Below are 26,660 nucleotides of genomic sequence, written 5' to 3'. Positions count from 1 at the left end.
AGATTAGAATCCACTACTGTTAAAACCAAAATATAACATGGTTTTGGAAGCTGTAATAAAATATAAATTAATAATTCTAACAACAACAACAAAAAAAATCAGTGTTACATAATTGTTTTAAAACACTTTGGAGAGCTCAAATTATAGCTTTTTTTCCTCAGAAAAAGCACAGCAGGGAGGAACCTCCCCCATTCTTCCTGCAAGCTGATATTACATTAACAAAAGTCTTCATGTTAAAGCACATACTTCATATATTTTAATAGCTGTTAAGAACATAACACAGTTTTTCCTAAATCTAACGTAGCACCTCCTGTAAACATAAAAAGCACTGTTTCAACCTCTAATCATTTTATATGCAATAATGCCTTTGTTTTGTAATGAATGCCATTCCTTCATTTTAATGTGCCCATAGTTGCAGGGTTCTGCTGAATCATAGCTTACACAATCTCAGCCTCCCAAACTTCAGAGGCTTAGCACCAGAGTTGCAACTGTCTGGGCAGTGAGACTTCTGCTCCACCGCTTTCTGTGCCTTGTAGATAGCATAGAAATGAGGAATTCAGAGTGCCCAGCACGCGCCTCATCTATCCTCGTTTGACCTAGTCAGCTTTACCCTGACACTTAATGAAGATTTAAAAGCAAGCTAATATTTTTTACAAAGTTCTCAGCATTGCTAGCCTAAAAGGTTTACCTGTTGTATGTTAGGCTTACATTATCTTAAACTTTTTAAAACAGCATGCTGAATTTTTCCTTTCATTGCCTTCTGGTTCTCAAGTCTTCAAGGTTCATTTGGGTTACATTTTCACACTTTTCTCCGTAGCTAGAAATGTATTGTTCTTTTCAAGTGGCAACTAAAACTTCAGTTAAAATAGAAAATACTAAGGCAAGTTGCGAGAGACAGGAACGTCTACACTTACGTTTAAATGCCTTTCTGGGTCCCACTAGGAAATGCCGGGCTTTCAGTCGGAATAGATGCAGAGCTGCCTCTGTCCTTTGCATGTCAATTTACACTTATGTGGCAAAGACTGCAAGATAACGGATCCCAGTCAGAAACATGCACAAACTGTTGATTAGAATTTGCAGCACACAGAGGCGCAAACAACAGACATTTCTGTTTGTCTGTCACACCTGTGAGGACTAGCACAGACCAGCAGTGAAATTGCTAGGACCGAGACCGTATGCCCCTTATTCCGAGCCTCTGTCTTAACACCTCCTCTCCTCAGATGACTCTGTGGTGATGCTGTTGGCCATGTTGTGTCATTCACACAGCACGCTTACGGATGTGTCACAGACATTTTCACACTCTAGTGTTTGGAAAAACTTTGTTGGCACTTCATCCTGTGTACAGCCTGTTTATCTGGCAGCCTGAGATGCCAGCAAGGCCTGTATTTTCTCTCCTCTCATGCGCTGCCACACAAGGAGAGAGGAACGTGCAAGCTAAAAGGACTTTCTCTTGGAGACTGTTTTCTTATGCAACTGTGCATCAGTCCTGACTGGATAGGGTAGAAACCCTCAAAACTGCAATTCTTCAGAAATCCTACTTTTTAAGTTAGGAAACATATCCTTTCCCTCATCCACACCCCCCAAATATTTATCTCTAATAAATGTATGTTACACGTACAAGATATGCAATCTGTATCAGTCTTCCTTTCATCAGAGAAAAGCTTCACGTATCTCACCCTCCTCACCCCTCTCCTACTTTGCCTATTAGATATAAAAGTGAGTAGTCCCAAGTAATGGCTGATTATTTTTGCTGAACAGACCTGAAAAGTAAGATCATTTTCTCTGCCGTTTTCTTTAAGCACTCACCTACACACACCCCTCAGGGCTTACACTTAGAAAATGCCCTGTGGGAGTCTGCTCTTGTATCACTGCTCTTCAAGAGCATCCTCACTTTCAATTCCCCGGTGACTTGTCCCAAGCACCTTTCAGCTGCTGCGAGTTTTAATAAGTTCCTGTCTGTGCACATCCTAAGATGAACATCACACTTTCGAAATCTAAACTAAATGAGGTATTTTAAATAAACATCAAAGCCATCTTGTATCCTCTTTCACTTTGAGGCTATTCATTATGATCCTAGCATTAAACACTCTACTTCCAGGAATGAAAGTGCCAGGCAGAAACACATTTCTGTGCCCCAGGTTTCTGGGGAAGCAGAAAAGGGGTGGGTCAGAGGCAGCATTCTCAGTCTCCCAACACAGGGATGGAAGAACAGTTCTCAGTGGCATACTATTGTTACTGTGCAGTAAATAGCGATTAAAGAGTATTATTTAAAAAGGAAAACAGATCAACAGTACCTGGTTTTGTACTCTTCATTCATAATATTCTTGGACTGTGTCTAATGTAATTAGTATTACCAAGTTAGGGAATACATTCTTAAAACTGTAAGGGACTGGAGGGGAAGAACATGACTCTGCTCCACGCAAGGAAGGATTCTCTTTCTGTTTTCCATTAACTGTGCAGGTACCACAGCTTCCACTGCATCCCACTCCCATTTCTTGTACACTGTTTTCCTATTTATGCTGTAATTATTTTCCTTCTAATTCCTTCATGAGAAGCCCTCAAAAAACTACTGAAGAGCAGAGAGGGAAAATGACAATCACTAGACAAAAAGTGCTGTAAAATACAAACTAAATAGGCACTTCTATTCCGCTAATCTCTTTAAGTAAGGGAAATCTTAGTCCTACATGTGAAGAATAGCAGGTAATATAACTTCAGACAGAAGTGCAATTTTAAGCAAATACTTTCCCTTTACTATAGTACATTTCAACTCATCCTATCACAAGAGTCATCTTTTCTGTAATTCACCATTGTCATTACAGTCAAGAATATCTGCCCTATCATTTCAAGAGTTATATTCCCTATATGTTACACAGCTCATACCGTAACTTTGTTAAGCCTAAGATCTGTACAAGCTTTTGCACAACTTCAAAAACAGTTACAGTGAATAGAGCTGTTCTTAAACAAATAACCAAACGAAACTCATCAAATAAAAGGGAGAATCATCAACTCTCCCTGTTGCAACCAAGAGAAATGTAGGAAGAGAACAAAAGGCCTAAGAAAGGGCAGTTTAGGTAGACTTCTTGGATTTCTTCTGGTTTTGTAATTTCAGGGGTTATTAGGAAATTGGATAAGGAAAGTATTTTAAGTCCGAGGTTCAGTAAAAGAGGTCATATTCTTCATTTATATGCTTCATGAGATGGGGGTGCAAGAACGAAAAACTCTGCATAAAAATATAGCTACATTTAGTATCTGTGGTTGGCTCCCAAGTAGACAATGACACGATTTTCATACACCTTCTTCATAGTTTTCTCAATTTGCTTCAAAAATACTTGTGGAATTCTCCCACATAAAGTGTGCACTGTATCCAGAAACTTAGACTGCAGAGGGTAGTACAAAGACTGGAAGAGATTGTCTTCAAATGGAAACTAAAGAAAAGAAAAAAAGAATTGTTAGTTTTCACTAGTTACAAAACGGCATTTTAGAAGTTTCTGTAAGATAAAACCTTACACAGGTAGGCAGTGACCTGTCCCTCACCTTCCCAGCGTGTCATCAAAGCCTATCAACTTCAAACACTGGTCTGCTTGAGAGTGCTCGCTTTCAGAAAAGTTTGTCTGGGTGTATTAACCTGAAATAGCCAACTTCCCAGAAACTGTATTTCTAGAGTCTGTATTTAAAGGAGGTTTACTAACATGGGGATACTGTAACAAAAGAGTTATTTTAGAGAGTGGAGTTGCACACATACAACGTTCAAAGTGGAAATATGGACCCGTGTCTGTATGCAAGCTCCTGCCTTCCATGCGCCCAGAGGCGCTAGGTGCTCAGGGAGGACAAGCTTTCACGGGGTATTTATGGACCAGAGCTGCAGTACCAGCAGGAAGAACTCCAGTCAAACACTTTCTTTCCCCTCCAGTATTATAGAAAAGCCATTTATCAGACTTTTTGATTAGAAGTTTACTATAATATGAAGGAGGATCATTTAAATCACCTCAAATACACACATGCTGTAAGATAGGAGAGGCCAAAGCAACCTTGTTATTTTGTGTCTGATGGGTATCCATAAAGCACAACTATGCTCAGCCTGATCTGCTGGAATAGCGATCCGAGTGACCCGGTTAAAGCAGTAATCTACATTGCACTAAAAGGACTGCCTCTATCGAGATAGAAGACTTACATCACGTATCACTTCATAGAGTGCCTTGAATGTAGGCTGTTTGTCGTCATGGTAGACACCTCTATTTCCATGCAGAATAGAGACACCTTCTTCTTCTGCACCTTTACAGTTGCTCCCGTACATACAGTGGTCAGGCCGGTAGTTCCACTGACATGGAAACACATAGAGGCACTCTGCCAACATCAGTCAGGGGAGACGGGGTGGGGGAAAACAAAGAAGAAAAAAGGCACGTCAAACAAGCATTACAACAAATTAAACCATGTTGCTGTGAAAAAGCTGGGACTGACAATCAGAAAAAAATTCAGTTACTTCTTTTGCAAATATCCCAAGCAGCAGCTAGATATAGAAGCTTCCTTTCCTTAGGGGATAACTATACATATCTCAGCACTGTTAGACCTGAACTAAGAGAAAGAGAGGGCAACACAAAGACTGGGTGCAAACATAAACCAAGAGAGCATTTTACAAAGCTAAAAGTGACAGTCAAACCCAGCGAGTGTGCACCAGGTGGCACTATCCAGGGTCCTCTGCCCTAGTAAGAGGTTTCCGGAGTTACAGAAATGACTAGGGAAGCACACGCAGCAGCGAGGGTTATGCAAAATCCTGAATCCTTCTGGAGACAGCATGGGAAAGCTTGTGAAGTATATTCAATGTTTGCTGCTGAAGCCTTCACTGAGGCTATGACAGATTGTTATACTGAGATACAGGAGAGTATAAGAGGTAGTGTATTTTGTGCACAGTCCTTCTAAGGGTTGTCATCCATTAATTTCACAGGTCCAGGTTATTTAAAGATAAGCCTAATCTCTCAAAAGGGCTTGTAACCTCCTTTCTCCTACCAATTCTTTTTTTTTTTAAAAAACTTTATGCACCCACAGTATTTGCAATAAGCTTATAATAAATCACAGCAGTCCCTGTGACCCTTTTTGCTTCAGAAATGGAGTACAATGAATCCCTGCACTATGCCAGCCGGTCATGTCAGAAGCACTGAAGATGGAATTCTTCACTTGGTCTTTCTTAGCTTCCCAGGAAGTCTGCAGCTGGTCCTGTGTGGTTCCTGAAGAAGTAGGAGAAAAAGTTTCTGAAATGTTTCTTCCCTTAAGGCCTCTCTAGCAGGAGCCTTCTCCAGAAAGCGTGGATTGTAAGAGGTTTCCATTCAGTCTGATCTATCACACATTCCAAATTGCTCCCCAGTGTTGCTGAAAGGGCAGGAAGAGCTGGAACGCCTGATCCAAACCCTGTTACAGTTAATGGGGATCCTTTCGGTAACCTTGAACAGATGTTTTCAAGTACAGCTCATCAGCAGGTCACTATGGGGAGAGGATGTCATCAGGTGCTTATTAGCTTTCGTACACATCACTTGAGTATTCTTGATCTTCTCCTCACCGTGACACATTTGTGCATTTTTTGCTGTCACAGCTGGACTCAAACTCTAGCTGCTCTGCGAGCCTCCAGATCCATTAATCATCACAACAGCCTTCAGAGATGAGGAAAAAGGTGCCTCTCTTGAGTCTCAACGTGGATTTGATAGAGAATGCTCTCATCACAAAATCAAAATATTTTTGCAGTCTTTGTTTTTGTCCTCCACGCTTCAGTTAGTGACTTGAATTCGACTTCACAACTTACCTGGCTTCACCTTTTTCTTCCTCCAGTAGATCCTATTCCCATTAACATTAATTTCTTTTTGGAAATTAATTCATGATTTCATAATGAAGATTTCTTCCACTTTATTTTTTCCCTAGGATTGAGGGTAATACATGGTGTACCAGGGACACTGATGTTTGACATCTGTCTGCAGTAAACAGATGTTAGCTTATTGCTTTGCTTTTGTTCTCTCATTTGCCTGGATTTGGGTATATCCAATTACCTACCCTATGACTCCTTAGAGAAAAAGGAAAGGGAACAGAATAAATAAGGATCAATCCAAACTTACTCTGTTCTTAAGGTCACTCGAGGGAATACAAAGTCACATAGGAAACAAGGAAAAGCAAGTAAGAATGGATACTCGACATATTCAGAAGCATGAAATAAGGTTCTCGGCTTCTTTGGGAAGCACATACTATGCTACAATTTTGAAATCCTTGCATTTCTCAGATGTTACTGTTTCTGGAAGTGCCTGAAGTCATTTCTGTGTGATCAGTGCCAAACACTCACAAGGGGATGAATTTCCAGAAACCTTCTCAGCTGTGGAAAAAGTCACACCCTTTTAAAAAAACAGAGACCTAAACTTGCCAGTTTCTTGGGAAATACACGCTCACGAGAATACGACTCCAATTCAAGAGGAAATCAAGGACAAACCAAAAATGTTACAAGCTGCTTACGGAGGCATTGTGCAAGACTGACGGGCAGGAATCAGATGCAACACTTTGCTGGGCTGACAAGTACATACGTATCGGTCACGCTGGTCCGCACTAGGACAGGTGGGTTATGCCGTCTGCTCTCTGAGAACAAGGTTTTGAGAGACTTGAAGCCCTCCATAGCTCCTTATAGTCCCAGAGCAAAAAGAATACAGAAGAGTAGAAAATGCACAAATCTGAACGGCAACATCCAGACGACACCGTCCTGGTGCCTGCTGAGGTTGGACCATTCAGCTGAGAGGCTGGAAGCATCGTTCTCAAAAAGTAACTTTTAGTGGAGGAGCAAAGTAGGGAGGGCAACAGTTTCAGAGGAGGTATTTCAATGGCTGTGTCCATTTTCTGTTTCTATTAGCTTTGTTCCTCATTTGCATAAATATCAGAATTGAGCTGAATTTCGGAAAAATAGGGCATAGCTTTGCAGGAAGATTAGCAATTTCACATTCAGATAAACATCTGAAACAAAAACATCTTTTCAGCTAGGCCCTGGTCTAGTGACGCTCTTAAGCACACATACAACTTGAACTTCATTCCTGCATTTGATCATTAATGTTACACTTCCTGATTTTCACAGAATCTCCAGCAAGCAGATTTACATCTTCAATGGAATCAAGTCCGAGCCCCACTACCTGCACCACTTTCAGAAGTATTTTCATAGGTTGTAAATCCTAGGTGCACTTACACATTAACTTCATGCCAGAGCACACTGTGTGTATTATAAATAACAAATAGCACTTTTTTTTTTTCCAAGTTCAAGAAATTTTCTTAACACAGATAATCATTACTCCAAGCATCATTACTTACCTGGGTTAAAGTAAAAAATTATATTTAGTAAATCCTGGTCTCCCCATGTAATGTAATTTTTGTACTTTTGGTATAACGGATATAGCATTTCCTCCCAAGTCAAACCACTTGGTATCATGCTGTTCTGCAGGGCAGAAAAACAGAAGCAGTGGGTTAATACCGTGAACAGCGATGTGATATATGACTCAGCATGTGGCACCCACATATTTGTAAGTCTGCTAAGCCATGTCAGATGCCTAGGTGAAAAATGAAGAACTGCCAGGGAATGTTAGACCTAGACAGGGTTTGAACAGCAGAGCTGACTGCTCCTGTTTGTCTAAACAGGAAAGCAAGGTCTCCTGGGTCTAGCTCTGATGTCAGCTCCTGCTATTCACAACCTTCCTATTCTGAGCAACAGGAGGGAGAAAAAGTAGAAAAGTGGGAAAATGCAAAAATGCAGGGACAAGGTGAAAACTGAGGTATAACAGCCAGGAAAAATGCAGACTAAAAATTATCTTCCCTGGGAATTATGATATTAAGAGCAAGGGCTTTTTTTTATTCAAGCTGTTCCTGTAACAGTATAGGAAACCCCTGGTATTGACTGAGGAACAAGACCACTTGGGGTAAATAAAGTTTTTAAAGAGATTAGAGAATATGTGCTCAACGAAACAAATAGAGATTTTACAAGTTAGGCCTTTCACAAAGAGGGGAGATGTCAGATGTCAGTGAAAATGTTCCCTTCTCATTTATGTCACTTCATGGAGTCTCTTGATCTGCAGCAGGATACAAAATTCTATTTACAGCAGATGCAAAAAATTACCAATTTCTTTGGATATTTACATCAACTTTTCCAATTTTAAAATCAATACAGTGACTGCACTGAAGATCCTTATCCTTGAGTTTATTCTTTCACGTATCTTTCAACGGAAAGTGAAATGTTGAAGAAGCCATTTTTACTACTGCTAAGAGACTGCTTCATCTGCAAGTTCCAGCATCTTCAGGAAGTTTCACTTGTTTGAATAATCATTTTCACTATAATTGCTTTTAGTATGCAATTATATATATTCTATATTTTTCAGATTCTTTGTATTACAAACGTTATATAATTTTATGCTAAGTTTTACAAGATGTGAAAAATACATAAATCATTAGTTTCGGCAACAGCTGTATTTCTCCTCACCTTGAACTGAGTGTTGCGTATCCGTGTTAAATTCATTAGCATCACCCCAGAATTGACTCCAGTTGTCCCATAATAAGGGTGACGCGCAAATCGACTATACCAGCCAATCTTTGGTATTTCGTGTTCTGGGGCCATAGCAGCTAGCTGTGTTGAGTTGAACTCTTTCAGGATGTGCCAGATGTCATCGATGGGCCTCAGGAAGAGAACATCTGTGTCCACATAAAGGAGAGAATCCACGTCCTTTAAAATGACCTTTTGGGTTTGCACAGTGAGGAGAAGAGGAGACAAAAAAGAAACCAAACAGACAACAAAAAGGAAGATTATTGGCAAAAGGCACTCTTATTTTAAACTGATAATTTGCAAGAGGTTATTGATTTATCAGCTGAATGTAATTACACACAGCACAACAGTTATCAGGTTATTGGGTTTTGTTTGTTTTGGTGTGTTGGTTTTTTTTTTAAACTGCACAGCAAAACAGCTACCAGACCACAGGAGTCGGATTCTAACCTTCGTATTAAACAGTAATCCACTGAGCTCTCAAAAATACCTGCAAGGACTATCAGTTAGTATCAGTTCAGAAATAAAATGCAAAGAATATATATTTACATAGCTTTGTTAGCTCTTTTCAAGACCTGTAAGTGGTGAAACACATAGCTTCCTCCATAGACAGAAAGGGTGAGCTAGTATAACAGAATACTTTTCATCTCCACTTGGTATCATGTTTCCTTGTGCCTTTCTAATGACTGTTTTTCCTATGACAACCTTGTGCTCCTAGGAGACTTATATTCAGTATTAATATATACAAATGTTTTGCATTAATTAAGAAAACCCTACCAATCACAAAAATGTATATGCATCCTCATGAAGAACAAAATTTGCTTGGTAAATAGAAATGTTGTATTAAAACTTATCAGGTCAGATTCTGATCTCTGTTATCAGACTCTGTATCAGGAATAACCACAGTAAAGTTAGATAAGCCAGAAGGGTGTAAACTGTAAATTAGATCCAGGATATTTAATCTATTCTTGTTGACAATGTCCCCCCTTGTGGCTATCCAAATCCTTACATGCTCATTCATTAATTTTAGTAGGGCAAATTGTATAGTGCTTCAGCAGTCCAAGAAAACTCCCTCTATGTTTGCACCAGCTATTTGTAAGGTTGCTTGTTAAGTAATAAATATCATTAGCTGAAGTTGACCTTCAGTTCCACCTGCATTTTTGTTGCTCTTCTTCATTGTTTGCCACAACTGTCCAAAAATTCCTGAAGGACTGAAATTTTCTTACTTTGGGCTCAGCCAAAAGCCCTATTTCTCTTTCTTTCCTTCTTTGAAAAGCAAATCCAAAAGGCTATTGCTTTTCAGCATGCCGTGGAACAGAACAATCACTCATCCAATTGCAACGATACTAATGACAAACTCTCCTATTTATGCCAGTAACAATAAATTCTACTAAAGAAACTGAATTTTATGTAAATTGAAATGTATTGTGACTGAAGATTATCTGTGAAAGAGAGTGAACAACATTAAGATTTTGAACAAGTGGGGGGAAAAACTACATTTAAGCATGCTCAACAGGCATCCACTAAGATGCCAAATCCATGAGTATGGACTTAAATGAGATTTTTCACCTGACTGAACACTTCAGGATTCAGACTGACATTTAGCCAGGTTTAACAAATCCCTGACCTGTATTTCTGACATGATAACTACATGTTCTCCCTGCACAGCAGGACAAGCAGAAGGCAAGCATCTCTACATTTTAAACAAAAGTCATGCTTACAAGAAACTCCATGTAAACAAGTCCAACACAATCCAGATCACTCTGCTGATGGAGGGTTATAGCAATACACCATTTTTCCACAAAAAGTACAAAACAGCATGTGAAGGTATCAATAAATGAGTGACACAAATAGTTCAGTAACACAGTAAGAGCTCAAAGGCAAATATTTGCAAACGTTAAGTATCCTGGAGTCCAATACTAAAAAAAAAAACCCAACAAGTAAAAAAAGACAGCTACTTTAAGAGTAAATCAATAGAAGACAGACAGTTGAAAAGAAGAAAGGGCTTTTCAGCTTAAGGATATCCTGGATATTGTACATTATTCTTTAGCACCTGTAAGCCCCAATTCATAGGGACCTACTATACAAAGTCATATAAAATCAAAATATATTAAAAAAAAAAAACCACCCCAAAATTTAGCCTGAGACAGGAGATAACACATGAATACAAAGAGAGCAGAAGCTATTAGATTTTGCCTGAGGGATCCACAGCACACCATATATGATATTTTTTTTTAAGGGTACCCTGGCAGAGAGACAAGTTCAGGCATTTTCCAGCAGTGAGTTAAAGGGGAAGTTTAACGGGTGCACATAGACACTCCTCCCAGGCATAAGTGGCAGCCCGGGCACCGCTTCTTCCAGCAGAAAACTGGTCTTTCAGCAACCTTAAATATACACATAAATTTAAGTGTGTAGAAGTCAATGGACTGTAATAATTTTCCTATATATAAACAGATTCAAGCAGGTATTCCAGTTCTTTGGGAAGTGGGTGCCTACCAGCATGTGACCCCACGCTTTCCGCCTGGTATTCCTCCACTCAGGATTCACACGCTCTCCTTTCTGGTTTTGTCAAAAGATTCTTCCCTCTCCTGTGTCCGAGGTGTTGCCCTGCAGTGACACCCAACAGGCTAAAAGAAAAGCTGTGCTACTTCCTTTAAGCTGTTCACACTTTTCCCTTTGACATGTAAAGTGTTAAGACTTATTTAAAACCCACACATGTCAGTCTGAATTGATCACATCCCCTTCTGGCTGTGCATTTAACTTCGCCTTGGGTAGGGGAATTTAATTTCAGAAATTGTGGCTGTAAGAGTTCATTGCATAGCTCCCAGGATTTCAATGGAGTTACACTGGGGATAAACCTCATTTAAATAACTCTGTGTCCTGGTTTTGGCTGGGATAGAGTTAATTTTCTTCCTAGTAGCTGGCATAGTGCTGCGTTTTGGATTTAGGATGAGAATAATGCTGATAACACACTGATGTTTTAGTTGTTGCTCAGCAGTGCTTACACCAGTCAAGGACTTTTCAGCTTCCCATGCTCTGCCAGGTGCACAAGAAGCTGGGAGGCGGCACAGCCAGGCCAGCTGCCCAAAACTAGCCAAAGGGCTATTCCATACCATATGGCGTCATGGGCACTATAGAAACTGGGGGGAGCTGGCTGGGGGGCAGTGATCGCTGCTCAGGGATGGGCTGTGCATCAGTTGGCAGGTGGTGAGCAACTGCATTGTGCATCCCTTGTTTTGTATATTCTTTTCTCATTATTATTATCATTATTATTTTCTCTTCCTCTGCTGTCCTATTAAACTGTCTTTATCTCAACTCACAGGTTTTACTTTTTTTTTTTCCCCCAATTCTCTCCCCCATCCCACCAGGGTGGGGAGGAGGTGAGTGAGTGGCTGCATGGTGCTTAGTTATTAAGTATTAAACCACGACACTCCGGCATTCCCAATGTCAGCTTTCAGGTAGCTCTGTTCCCAAACTAAATAAGAGTTTTCAAAATAATTTTTTAGGCTTTACACAGCACTTAAAATAGTATTTAGTTTTTACTTATTCAAAAGCATAGAAGAGGAGATGATGGATTTTTGAGTCTGCTGATTTTCAATGTCAAAAGCAGCTGAGCAGCAGAAGGCAAGCCTGTGGCACACAAGACCTTGCTCCAGCTTGCTCTGGCTGAACCAGGCGCTGCACAGCTAGGGCTGGCAGCACGCTGCGCCTGCCAGGAGGGCTAACCAGAGGGACATGACTGCAGGTTAAAAATGACATGCAGCTGACCTGGAGCATAAGCAGCGCAAGACTGCGTCTGGTAATCTGAGTTCATGCTTGCAAGCACAAAGCATGTAGACATACCTGACAGACTGTGATTTTTGAAACGAACGGTCAGGAATACGGCTTGACTGTGCTTATCTTCTTCCTCGCTCTACAGGCACTTACAGCTTAAGAGAAGTGTGATTTTTTTGCAGCTATATAGAGTGTTCTTAGTAAATCTGTCAAGAAGTTCTGCACAGAACTTGCTATATTTAGCCTGACACTTCACTTAAATACTCAATTATCTGTAATTTGATTTCACAACTTCTGTCTCCATAGATTCTCCCTGTGCTAGCAAGGTTGGCAAGTAATAACACACTACTGTGTAAACACATATTGGTGTGTTGTGAAGCTGTGCTACCTAATGGTTTGCAACAGCTAGCATGGCAGTTTTTCAGAGCTTTATCCAAAATTAGAGACAAATCACAAATCTTGATGCTAATGTAGCAGTACCATGAAGTTGAGTTACTAAACTTAATTGCAGAAAGCAATTAACTCAAGTTACAGCAGAGACAGACTATTCCCAGTGCTGCCACTGATCCACCGGGTTGGATACTTCAGCAGCATCCCCAAGAGGACACCTATAATACAGGGATATTGCTAAGCTACCTTAAAAGCTCTTAAGTAGATTAAGTGTTTTGAGAAGGGTTCTAAATGTTAGTTACTATTAGAACTAAAATCATCCAAAAATCCCTTAAGCATTTCATGATACTTTAGCTGATTGTTTTGGTAGCTCCAAAACAGCAATACAGAGACAGCTGCAAGCCAGCTCTGCGGTATGCAACATTCACGAGGCCAGGAGACAGTTTTTCACCTGGTGTCGTAACATCCACGTTAGTGTTACAAAACAGTTTCAAGTGATTGCTGAGAGCATTACCCTCCTAGTTCATTTTTAAAGTTTCATTTTGTGCTCACGTTAAGATCCACATCTTCCTTATTCTGCTTTTGCAAATCCCATTGATGGGTTTATTGTAGTAGACTGCAGCAAGAGATTTAGACTTGTGCGATTACATGGTGGCTCAATCTACTTTCCCTGTATATAAGTAGCAAACATATGATCAGATGTCACAGAATGCCTCTACAAAATGTAGGATGCTGTATGATCTTCCTTAATATTTTAGGAGCCTGAGCAGATTCAACAAGTTGGGAATGTGTAGATCAACCTGCTACCCAGGACAAAACAGTTCATTGCTACAAGCTGTAGGATCACATCCCATAGCTCTAGTTTTATCAGTGAGTAAAACCATTGAAAGATTCTGACACGATTTTCCCTTAACACATTCCTCCTCCCCTCCTGTCCACTTTCACATGCCTGCTGGTGCTGCAGGAGAAAGATTTCTTTGGCAGGAGAGGCACTTGTGAATCAAAGACTCACATTCCACTCGGGCTTAGCATTATCAGGAGCAAGACAATTTGCACAACTGAGGGCTAAACAGCTGATACACTCAACTACTGCTCTCCTCGGGTCCTCCCCAAATCCAGTCACATTTTATGCCACTGCAGGAGAAAATGCTTAGGACAGGGAAGGATAAGAAAAAAAAGGATACTGACATCCTGCTGGTATTTATTTAAAATACAAGTCAAAATAGTTCTCTAAACAATAACACTAGAAACCCTTCGCTCCTGTTGTGTGCAGGCTGGATTTCTACAGTGTTGTCTTGTTCAAAGGGGACCTCAGAACCCAGTTATCAAGCACCAATAAAAATAACGGTGCCTGAAATGACCCAGAAACAGCCTAAGGTTCTGCCAGGCTGCAAACTTGAGTACGAAAAGTCCAACTGGACACTTGCCACCTCAGCTACTACTACAACTTGTTGTCTTTATCCGTATCAACTTAGTGTCAGCTGCAACTCCTCTCGGACAACCCTTCCTATTCAAAGCCATAAACCTCAGCCTGACCACACACAACATTTTGCAATTGCCCCAAAAGAAACAAACATTTACAGTTCAGGCTGCCTCCTAGTTTTGCTGAGGCAACATGCAACAGTCTAATATTCCTTACAAGAAGTTACTGCAGAACTTCAGCAACAGGTGAGTGACAAAAAAGGAACCCAAAAAGCACTGCCCAGCCTAAAGGAATCAGCATGACTACATAACCCTTTTCTGTCACCAGAAAGGTGAGGACAAATAAAAGTGAAACCGTTTCTGTGATGAGTGTCTACCAAAATGACAAAAAATACCACAGAAATACGAAGGACAAAGAATTGTGTTTACCCAGTGAAAACAACCTCATTTGAGCACATCCTTACAAACAATCTGGATTGAACAAGCTAACGCTTAGGGATTATTTTCCAGGTGATATAAATATTTACCCAGGGAAGAGAGGATCAAGTTGGGAGTTACTTTCAGCCCATTCTGGCCTTTGTGCATTTGATAGTCTACCCCTAAATGGCAGATAAACAGAACTGCTGACAGCACATATTTTCTCACATATGTATTCATAGTCTATGTATCTGGACGTGCAGCTGTCTCCTGATTGTTTCCATCTGAGAAAGTAAAGATTTCTTTGTCCCTCCCATTTCTCGTAAGACAGCAATGAAGAAATCTGGATCATGTGAATAGCACGTCACTTTACTGGAGTCACACCAATCAACAGCAATGCATGAGGTATTTTTTTATATGGTCTCGATTCCACAGTAATTGCTTTATGCAAAAGTTCTTTCAATTCCTGATATTTCTGCATATGCAAAATTGTTATCAACACCTTCTTTCTCTCCAGCAACCTTAAATATTTTCCAAGTTTATGACACTGTATTGTACTTTAAAGAATACAAATTTTTAGTGAACCTGAAGATCCCAGGATACACAGGGCTCTTGCACGAAATCTGACTTTGAGCACACTGGAATTATTACCTTAAGGGCAAAATCTGACAGTCACGGAAAAAGAAATAAAACTCAAGGAAAAGGGATTGCTGAAAGCATCAGTCTAAGGGCTAACATATGGAAAGGGAGATAGTGGGTAAAGAGGATACGATGACTGCACGCTGAAAAGAATGTTATTTATGGAAGGCATGCAGCATCTACCCTGAAAGCATCTGCCCTGAATGAGCTCTCGCACTGAATCTTAAGAGTCTGAGAGGCTAATGGAACTAGAGACAAATAAGAAACACACATTCTTTGTTAGCAGGAGAAAAAGCGAGGCTGGATTTCTGTTTTGTTTTTTTAAGTGGCTAAAGCACAGATTAAAATATCTTTAAGCAGATGTTTCAGCCTGAAAATGGTTTTAATATTACACCAGCAAAGCTTCCTTTCTGTGGAATTAACCTTTTCCTGAAGCAACCTACTCAGAAATCCAGGTGCCTTACCGGAAGAAAAAGGCGCTGGGCAGCACATGGTTTGAATAACTTTTTCCATTCCTGAGCATTTCCTACTGAGAAGGTTATTGGGTAAATGTTGTATTCAAACTTCTTTGTATATGAGGAAGGCCATTGCTTTAACTGAAAGACATGGGGGGGAAGGAATTAGACACTACATGTCATATAGTTTTTTTTTAAAAAAATACGCATGCATAAGGAATTTATAAACCACATACAGTAGAAAAGTGCTTAGTTGCTACTTGTTGATTTCAATGTAATTTTGCTCAGAGATTTGCAGCTTATAATTAACTCATTTATTTACTTACCAAACGACAAAGAAACTCACCGTCTTCTCAAATTCAGGCTTAAGGGAATCCTCAGCAAAAATGTGAAAACAGAGCCTCCTGTTGCTAAAGAGAACTGCTGATTTCAGCATGATTAGCGTCTCTTCCAGCCGGTCCCCACATGCCACAACTGCCAGATGCATGCATTGCAAAGATGAAGGCTCTTTTGAATGTTTCTGTTCTCCAGGCTTCCTGAAAAATCATAAATAGGCATATAAAAAATACTGAGGTACACATGAAGAGAATACTGCATTAATAGATACCAGGGCTTTTTTCTTCCCCTTCATTATGTAGGGGATCAGGAGGGTTTTTTTCTGATTAGATATCCACAAAACATGCAAGTGTCATGCCAATTTTGTCAACGGTACAAATTAAGAGTGTTAAAATTACAACACAAAGAAATATGCTATTTTCAGAAATTTTCTGGTTATTCCTACATTTCTGGATTTGCATAAATCACTGCACTACATACGCAGAGGAAAATAATTCAACAGCACCTCAAACCAGACAGCTTGCTCCGTGCAAATGATAGCTTTTTTTCCCAGCTTAGAGGTTATGAAGCCAGAATGGACTTATTACTACCTAGCCAACTTTCTAACACAATGCGGATTACAGAACTACATCCAGTAACTTCATTACCAGGCCCGTAACTTTTGGCTAGACTGGAAGAAGACATCCATACTTTAAAAAAATCCACTCCATCCATATGTAAATTATACTAACAGTTAATTAATTTTGCTGTTAAAAATGCATGCCTTAATCCTGGCCTGAAGGTACTGGCATAGTTTCAAAGGACTGCTCTCCATTTCACCCAACGGAATCCCTGAGATTTTGCTAAAGTAGAGATTTTTAAAAACAAACATATTCACATGTCCCAGATGAATCAGACTATGATCCGCAAGCAGTCAAGGGCCAAACTATGTGGTTTTCACTTCGCACGCATCTGTGGAGGCTTTAAATAAATTTCAGCTAGACTATAGGGGAATCTGCGTGTAAAAGGCACACTGAAGCTACTTGCTAGCCAGAAAAATCGGGGTTCTTTTGGGGAGTTGAAGACATTTTGAAAATATGAGCTTTTGGTTTTGTGTGCCCCCACCCCCCCCCCAACAGTATGGAGATAAAAATCACATCCTCCAGGAATGCTTCTACCGTATTGTGTTCACATTCCAACACGGATCGCGCTTATACTCTGTTAGATGGATGTGTGCTGACAAAGCAACTGAATTACAAGCATCGTAATCGTTATAGGAGAGTTCAAAAGGCTAATCATAGATCACTACCAGTTCTTGACATATCACTGAACAGAGGACATCAATCCCTGACTCTTCTCAGCACACACAATTACATATCTACAATTAATCCGTAAAGTTAATACTAGAAACAAAAGTTCTAAATCAAGAGAAAAATGACATTTAATAAAGCTGTCATTGTCTTCTTGCAGACATTAAAATGCTGCTCTAACAGCAGCATTCTGTACTACAGAGTAATCCACTTCTGTGTTAAGGAATACCAGCCAATGGTACTTTACTGACTATACAAAGCAACATGTTTCATTAAGGGTTTAAAGTCTTAGGCTTTAGTCTTAATTAAACCCCAATTTCATCAGTGTATAAATAATGGAATACTACATCTATGTGAAGTGGTATTTACTTTCCAACCTATTAGTGTAAAAACCACTGAATTATTGAAGTGAATAATTAGCTGCTCACACAGATCCCCTTTTCCCCCCTTCTCCCTATCTCTTTAATGTTTCCTCTTAATTGAGTCTCTAAATCAAGCCATATGCAGGATGAGAACTGCTTTGATATAGCTTGTGGCAATGGAATTCACTGGGAGAGGGACTAAACTCTAAGCTTTTATTGCAACATTTCAAAGCCCAACACCTTTTCTTTGCAAATTTTAGCCACGGTGAACTCTCCATTGTGCAGCTATTTTTGTAGTGAAAAATCCAGTATATGCAGACAAGCACTTCCAACGAACAGACTCGGCAGAAGCAACGCTTGATGAAAGCGGAACACCCCATAAGCCCCTGGGAGCTACGGATGAACAAGAGACATCCCGCCTGCCAACAGACACCCTCCCAGCCCCCGGGAGTGGAGGAGAAAGCTGAGCCTTGGAGATGAGTAATTATGAGTCGTGAAGACCTGGGCTGAAGGGGTTCAGGAGCCTGCAATGGCCTAAGAGGGACTAAAAATCCCTGAGAAAAGGACCACGAGGTAGTATTTGAACTACCTCAGCAGTGGTCCAGGACACTGAGGGCAACAGTTAGTGAGGAAAGTAGCAACAAGGTACAGAGGAATGTTGGGACACAACATTTTGCATCTTTTTTGTAAGTACGTATGGAAATCAAGAGGACTGTGAGAACAAAGGTGAGCTGGAAAGGCAGATACAAGAGTGCCATAGCAGGATGTATTTAACAGCAATTTCGGCTTAGCCTTTACAAAATTACTATTATTAGCCAGAAGTCTGAAAACAGGCAGCAGTAAAGGCAAAGACAAACTGCTAGGAAGGCAAACGAGCAGATGACAGGAGCAGATTACAGCAAAGAACATCATCGCAACTCCCCTTCCCTCCTCTGTTTATACATGCACGTACACACAGGGCAGGGAGGAAGGGAAGGGATGGTGAGACATAACATCTGGATGAAAGGATATTCCTTAAAGATCTGCAGGACACGGCCAATGTCTTCAAGCAAAACAGTTCCAGTTTGACCAACAGCATCTAGGATGCTTCTGCTTTACACAGAATAAACAGCTATGCGGGCTGATCTGGATCCCCTCTTGAAGATAAGAGGGCTTCCACCATGTGTTGTCAAGAGAGGAACTGGAGGTTAGAACTTAGCTCATACCAGTGGCGCAGCTACTTCTTTTCTACCAGGGGCAGGTCGGGCTGGGCACCAGGAGCCTTCTCATTCAGACAGACTTACTGCTTAATGGCAGGCCTTCTTTAAGCTGAGGTTTCATACAAGGTTTCATCATTCACACTCTGAATCCTGATTCCATACAGTGTATCTCCTCTAATTGCCAATGTTTATCATGTAGTTACCAGTGGTTGATGCAAAGATATTGGGAAGCTAAGAGTCTTCCCACACACTACCTGCTCAGATGTTACTAGACAACACAACAAAGGGAGTAGATGAAAGATGCAGACTTCGTTTTAAAGGATGGAGTATGATAACACTGTGGTAAATTGTACAAAGGATAAAATTTGTTACACAGAATAAAAAAACAGCTGGCAAGCAAGAAAGAATATATTGCTAGGTTATCAACCTAAGACATGAATAGGTTTTTGCCATAGAGAAGTATGCAGGTAGTTGTTGAAGGGTAAGCGAGCTCTGGTTTTGGCTCTGTTTCAGTAAGTCAGACCCTGCAAAGCTTCGGGTGAGTCATTAATTCTTTACGCATTAGTTGTCCTACCTGTAAAATGGGAACAGCTGTTACAGTCGTAATAGTTACCAACCTCAAGAGACTTCCAAGTGTGTTAAAAAGCACACAGACCCACAGAGTACTACAATTATTATTAGCCAATTCTTCCTAACATTTATACGCGCATTCATTCATTTGTAGACCAACTTATTGGTTATGGATAGAGTCTATAATTGGATTTTATAACCTAAATTAAATGTTTAAATGTATCTAAAACAATACAGAGACCTGGGCCTTAAAGTTTAATGTGTTTGACAAGAACAAATAAAGAAACGATATACACAAGGTCTTTGTTGCCTTGATATCCTTCTTCTAATTTCAGTACGTAAATGTAGCTCATCGATATATTACAAATCTAACTTGGGTAACATGTCAAAGTCTTTGCTCTGTTCCCTGTTTTACCCATCTGTTCAGAGAAAATTGCTTCCTGCTCTCCCTTACCTGCTGTTCTCCTGTTATGTGGCTTTAACATAAAGCACTGTTGCCTAAGATTAAGCACTAGAGAAAGCATCACGAAATACTTTCAGAATACGTCCCTATGAAAACAGCTGAGGACAGACTTGGTAAGACGTAGCACAATAAAATGTTTATAGCAAAGACCTTCCGACAATACAGACCAACTCCCATCCAGTTGCCCAATGGTATTTTATTTACTGTATACATTTTTTTCTGACAGGCATGGGTGTTCATATAGCAGAAGCCTGAGTGCTCAAGCACAACAGTGTACATTTCTAGGTCTTAAAGTTTAGATTACATGCAATTTTCTTATTAGTCACAGCCAAAGTGTCTCAAACATAATTAACCCAAAACGTGTCTAAATCAATCCAGATCCGTTCAAAATAATGAGTTCCCATCTCATCACAGAGCCTGCTAATCTATTCAAGCCTTCAATTTTATTCCTGAGAGAAAGATAATGCATGCAGATTCTTACAAAGTGGAATATAGTTGTTAGTTTTTGAAACCTTCTTCATATTATGATCTCATTTACTCTTGCAGCACAAACAAGGTTAGATTTAGGCATTGTATCAAAACTGGTGATTCACTAAATAGGCACCTTTCCTGACAGTCAGCACTGAGTCAACGTCCCAACAGTGGCTCCATAATGTGAAGCACATTCTCTCACACACTTCAAAATATAAATTAGAAAGGCTGTAAATGTTTTTAAATAAAGTTTTCTCACTTTAACACAGTTGCACAAAACTGACTGTAGCTGCTGACAATCAAAAAATTGTTGAAGTTTCAACCTCCTTCTACCGCTCAGAGAAAGGGGAGAAAAACCACTCAAAACCAGAATGGATGTTTGTATCTTCTTCTTTTATCAAGTGGGTTCTTTGTTAGACAAGTATGAGGTATTTGGGCCTTCAGCGTATTATTATAGGCTATCAAATTCAAGCCAAACTTGCATGTGTGTGCACACAGGCTGCAAAGAAAGAAAAAGTATTTTGACAGGTTGCCATGTAAGAGATGTTTTGCTTTGGAAAAGTTACTTCCAGGGAACTAAATGTGCTGGCAAAGGTTCACTTCCCAAGTCTTGCCACGCTGGTTTAATAGAAAGTGTGGTCACATCTGCCCTTCAGATGCAAAATAACCCTTTTGCTTTTTGATACTTTGCACACATTGGTTTGGCACATATTTATAATTCTTCATATGAAAAAAATCTTACTGAAGGCATAGGATGATGGACTCCCAAGAGGAAGGATCAATAAAACCACCATCAAAAATCAGTTTTCAAAGCTAACCAGAGACTTACATGCAATGCTCATCTAGATTTGCCAAAATTATCTAATGACCAAAGCAGGACGCATGAACGTGTTTACTAACATTTGCTAGGCACCAGCCAGCTAACGATACGTGACTAAGATAAGCTTTTACCATGTGTGACTACCAACATTAGGAGAAACCTGCGCTTCTTAAAACTTAAAAGCTAATGTCTTCTATTATTACCATGTGTCTACAGAAAGCATTATTACAAAATCCCACTTAAACTACAATTCACCTTGCCTGCAACATGACTGATTCTTATAAATCAAACGCACACCCTAGGTAACGCCTTTGGTTATTTCTGAGTTCAGACCAAAACCAGCACTCTTCTGACGAAACTACACAAATCAACTTGGCAAAACTAATTAAAACACCTTTTTACATTCACATAGACAAAACTTCACTAAGGTCATTTGAATCAATCGTGCAGTCTACATATAAACACATGTGATCAGATCACAAGATCTTACACAGTCATAATGAGACTTTTTATTATCCTGAAGGAATCAGTTAGATCATATCTGATCTCTCACATCAAATAAAATCTTCCTTTGCTCATAAGGTGAAATTGAAATAATAATTATTTATATTAGAGGACTGAACAGGCAGTAACAACCCCAATTCAGCATGTCACATTGGATGTGCTTTACGATAAGGACACACGTAAGCAAAGCCTATTAAATCAACGGGAATACTCACTCCTGAAGTCAGTAACTAGTTAAATCATTGTCCCTTTCTTCCACCCCAAACTCAAGCCCCCTGGAACCAGCCTCATGCTGCTTTCAGTGCATCTTGGACGTGGCTTTTTAAGCCAAGCAGATCCCACCACCTGATGCCTTCACCATGCGAGCACAGATGTGATTCATTCCAGAACAGCACCCGTCGGCGGGTGTTTCTGCCCTTCCAAGAAGGCGGGCATCTCCTCAACTTGGACCACGTTATGTCACCCACCCCAAAAAAACCCTGCTTCTTTATGGATGCCCTCATGTAAATAAATTTTGGTTTAGTTGTAACCAATGCAATAAAGAATCTTTCAGTGAGAGGCAGAACTGGACCCACAGAATTGTGCTTCGCAGTTACACAAACTTCTGCTGGTGCCGATGGTGCAGGATCATGCCCTGCCAGCAGATGTGAGGGGAAAAAACCCAACAAAACACCACAAAAAATACCAAACAAACAAAAAAATGAAGAAAAGGCATGGTTTAAATACAGCATTCCTCTTTTTTTTTTTCTGTGTTGCAGACCTTGTAAAAAGTACTTGCAAAGTCAATAAATAATAGAAAAGTTAGATAATGTCAAATTTTGGAACAAAAAGATGCTCGCTGAAAAGCTCATTGAAATGGAACAGTTGTTTACACTCTCCAGCAGTTTCATACTTTCTGGGCTCCTTCCTTCAGTGTCCTTCTTGATTTCCATGATAATCGCAGTGATATGCCTTAAAGAAAAATGACTTCAGGAGGTACAGTTGCTAGTGGAAATAATCCTGCTTTAATACGTGCATTTGAATTCTGTCCATGATCCATTCTCAGCCACAGTAAACATCTCTTGCATTCAGCAGGGTAACAATGCTTGTAAGAAACCAACTGCTTTAATAAGTTAAAGAATAACAGCTCAAAAAACAGGAATAGTCTTCATTCAGAACATCTCTGCGAAATCGTGAATCAAAGACACAAAGACATACCAAGTTAATTAGATATATGAGGTCACACTGACCATAATATAGTTGGAATGCAAAGGGGAAAACAGTCCTCCACCCACCGAAAGCACGCTGCCCGTATCTTTTCCTCAAGTAATTAGATTTTTTTAAAAAATATTCTGCCTGCAAAGGTGCTGCAAGAGCAAACGCAACACACCGTGAGTTCAAACTCTTTATAAAAGTTCTGCTAAATGAATTTACATATAAAAAGCATTCAAAACAAAAAGCTCAACAGCTTAAAATCCGCCGGTGCCTCGAAGTTGGGAAGCCAGCGGTACCACAGAGAAACAGCCAGCCGCCCTCCCTTCTCCCCGCAGCACGAACGAAAAATTCGCAGCAGGGTAACTCCGGAGAGTGACAGCAGCTCCTCACGGCCTGGAGCCAGCCAGCACCGCACTCCCCACGTCGGCCTTCAGAACAAGGCCGCAAGTGATGGACAAGCGGCTCTTCCAGCGGCGGCCTCGCACAGACACGCCGAGGAATCGGACGCGGGGACCGGAGGCAGGGGTAAGACCTCCACGCGCTTTTGCGTGGCATCTCCGGCAACCACGCTCCGGGTGAAAAGACACGGGAAAGGGCTCCTAACTTCTGCGGGCGGCGCAAGGGCTTCTCCTCAGCGCTCACCCGCGGAGCCGAGGGGAGAAAAGCCCCGGGAAGGGGAAGCGCTGCCGCGGGAGCGGGCGGCAGGGAGAGCGGCCACCGCACAGGGGACCCAGGGCACGCGTGGGGGCTTGGCCGCGGCCGACCCCGGCGGGCGGGCCGGAGCCGGGCAGGAGGGGCCTGGGGCTCCCCGCCGAGGGCAGGCAGCGGGCGCGGCCGCCGGCCGGTCACGCGTGGGCCGGGCGAGCTCCCGCGATCCCGGGCGCCGTCCGGGAGCGCGGAGGCGGAGCCGCCGCCGCCGTCGTTACCTGGCGCTGGCGAGCCTGCCCCCGGCGGGGCTCCTCCGCGGCGGGCTCCGGCTGAGGCGCGGCTGCCGGCGGGCGGCGGGGCGGGCGGGCGCGGAGGGCGCGGGCGGCGGGCGCGGGGGCGCGGCGGCGCTGCCCGCCAGCAGATAGAGCAGCAGCAGGCTGCCCAGGCACAGCAGCGCGGCCGCCACCTTGCAGGAGAGCCGCATGGCGCGGCAGCTCGGGGAGCTCAGGGCGCGGGGCGCGCCGCCCGCCCGCCCCTCGGCCCGCCCGCCGCCCGCATCGCCCGCCGCCCGGCCCGGGGACGTGGGACGGCGTGGGACGTGGCCGTGGGACGTGGCCGTGGGACGTGGCCGCCGAGCCCCGGCCCGGCTCCCGGCAGCGGGGGCGGGGCGCGCCCTACCGTACTCTCTGGACTAGCGGCCCCGGCCCCTCGCCGGCCCCCGCCGGGCGGGGCGGGGCGGCCTTGGCGGCGGGGGCCCGGGGCCGGCCCCGCAGCGCTCGCCCCAGCGCCACACCGCCTCTGGGCGACGGCCGGCGGGCGGGGGGGGGTGGCGCGGCAGAGCCTTCGCCGAAATCGCGTTGTTTAAGAACGCCGTCACCACGCGGCGGTGCCTCCTTGCAGGAAGAAAGGCGAGGCAGGCGCCGGGATCCAGCTGCTGCGGCGCCGGGATCCTAGCCGATGGGGTTCCAGGACCTAGCCGCTGGGGCTCTGGGATCCAGCTGCCTGGGCTCTAGGATCCTAGCCGCTGGGCCTCCGGGATCCAGCTGCTGGGCCTCCGGGATCCAGCTGCTGGGGCTCCAGGATCCAGCTGCTGGGGCTCCGGGATCCAGCTGTTGGGGCTCTGGGATCTAGCCGCTGGGGCTCCGGGATCCTAGCTGCTGGGGCTCTGGGATCCAGCTGCTGGGGTTCTGGGATCTGCTGGGGCTCCGGGATCCTAGCTGCTGGGGCTCTGGGATCCAGCTGCCTGGGCTCTAGGATCCTAGCTGCTGGGGCTCTGGGATCTTAGCCGCTGGGGCTCTAGGATCTTAGCCGCTGGGGCTCTGGGATCCAGCTGCTGGGGCTCCAGGATCCAGCTGCTGGGCCTCCGGGATCCTAGCTCCTGGGGCTCTGGGATCCAGCCACTGAGCCTCTACAATCTAGCTGCTGGGGCTCCGGGATCCAGCTGCCTGGGCTCCAGGATCCAGCCGCTGGGGCTCTGGGATCTAGCCGCTAGGGCTCTGGGATCCTAGCTGCTGGGGCTCTGGGATCCAGCTGCTGGGGCTCTGGGATCTAGCCGCTGGCATTAGTCAAGGGTACCTTTGATTTCCATGCCCCACAAAGACTCCTGCTTGTGTGGGTGTGCGGTACTGGAAGAACGTGAGTGTGCACAGAAAAAAGGTCAGAGAGCTGTCTCTGAGGCATGTTTCATCTGTTTGAGCTACGAAATGGGCAAACTGCGGCCGAGTTTCCCTCCGCCTTGCAGCCCCAGTTTATCTCCTACCTACACGCTGTTCTCACCCCACCTGCTTCAAAGGCAGGTCGCATTGGGGTAAACTGTGCTACTTGTAGAACTGTGAAGGAATGTAAGCATTCACTTACTTTTGGGGGGCTTTGCACTTGTCCTCATACGACTGACAAAGTTACTTGGCTGGTCTGCGCGACATCAGCAGAAACCACGACACTGCAAATTTCACAGAAATAAATCCTACTTAGGTTTGTAACCCAATTCATCACCTTTAAATGTAGACTATGACAGAAATACAAGTGTTCGTGCTGCCCCGTGGAGCTGGAGTATAAGCCGTGCAATGAATGGAGACACCACCTTGGAACAGGGAGGGCGGGGAAACAGGAGCCTCGCATGTCCCTCATGGTGTTAGTATTGGACCTGAACTTGAGTGACGCGAGCGTGGCCGGTTTCAACTCCAGGGACTGCTGTGCGGTGCAACGGCCGCACACTTGCTGCACTGCACTGGAGAAGGGCTATGGCGCTGATGGCCAGCACAGCTCTCGTCATGTCTCTCACCTCTCTGGAGGTGTGCTCACCGCAGGGCTGTTTGATCTGTTTTAAAATAAATGCTCCGTGCCACAACTGTAACGTGGAGACCACCACTGAAGTCACAGTGCTGCCTGCGGGGAAGCATTATGCTTCAGATGGGTAACTACGCAGGCTGCGAGGACAAAGTCTCTTGTATTTCCAGATCAGGACCTTACCGAGGTAAAGGATCAGCGCGTTGTAAATGATGCATCTCGTGCAAAAGGGTGAACCTCCTGCTGCACAGCCCTACTCTGTAAAGTCAGGTTTACTTTTAGGATAAATCTTCCAAGAGTTGGTCCTTTGCTACTTAAACAGCATTCACTTGGCAGTGCAACTACGCAGCCTGGCCATTTTATACTGCTGTCACAACAAGCCTTTGCTAATGGTATCCCAAAATGTACTTTGCCTTAGTATCAATGCAAATGCAATGAACGATTACTGTTTCAGAATTTCGTCCAACTCAGATTCTGAGCAGATGTAAAAATATAAATTACTTCATGCTAAGAGAAAATAGCAATACTAAATGAGAAACTACAGAAAAACCACAATGCATAAACGTATGCTCTTTTCTGAGAACATATGTACTACAATAAAACCCTACCAAACTTCGTACTTAATAAAAAAATGAGTACCAGTAGCAGCCCCCTGAAATCCTCAACCTGTACAAATGTGGGATTTTATACTATCATTAAATTCTCTTTCATATGTAGGAGATGCATTAGCAATTTACCAAGGTAAACATTACGAAATCTGAAAAACATTCTAAGGGATTTTTAGAGACTTTTCCCCTTGTTTCTGTGATGTGTGGTAGTGTACCACTTACCTGCCTACTTGCACCTTTGTCTTTCAAAGTTGTGCAAATATCAACTCTTCCG

At 42.8% G+C, this 26,660-nt stretch overlaps 1 protein-coding gene across 1 annotated transcript; it reads right to left on the bottom strand.

The window, feature by feature from the left end:
• Positions 1 to 3,242: 3,242 nt before the first annotated feature.
• GXYLT2 (glucoside xylosyltransferase 2) lies at positions 3,243 to 23,976 on the bottom strand. The gene is made up of 7 exons (XM_075714385.1): positions 23,771 to 23,976; positions 15,983 to 16,172; positions 15,646 to 15,777; positions 8,483 to 8,734; positions 7,324 to 7,447; positions 4,172 to 4,344; positions 3,243 to 3,425 (listed from the first exon to the last, which is right to left on the bottom strand). Exons 1-7 carry the CDS (start codon positions 23,974 to 23,976, stop codon positions 3,243 to 3,245), a joined length of 1,260 nt encoding a protein of 419 aa, XP_075570500.1.
• Positions 23,977 to 26,660: the final 2,684 nt, after the last annotated feature.

The sequence above is a fragment of the Pelecanus crispus genome, chromosome 7, assembly GCF_030463565.1.
Source record: "Pelecanus crispus isolate bPelCri1 chromosome 7, bPelCri1.pri, whole genome shotgun sequence".
Taxonomy (NCBI): Eukaryota; Metazoa; Chordata; class Aves; order Pelecaniformes; family Pelecanidae; genus Pelecanus; species Pelecanus crispus.
This window is presented reverse-complemented; position numbering and strand designations above follow the sequence as displayed.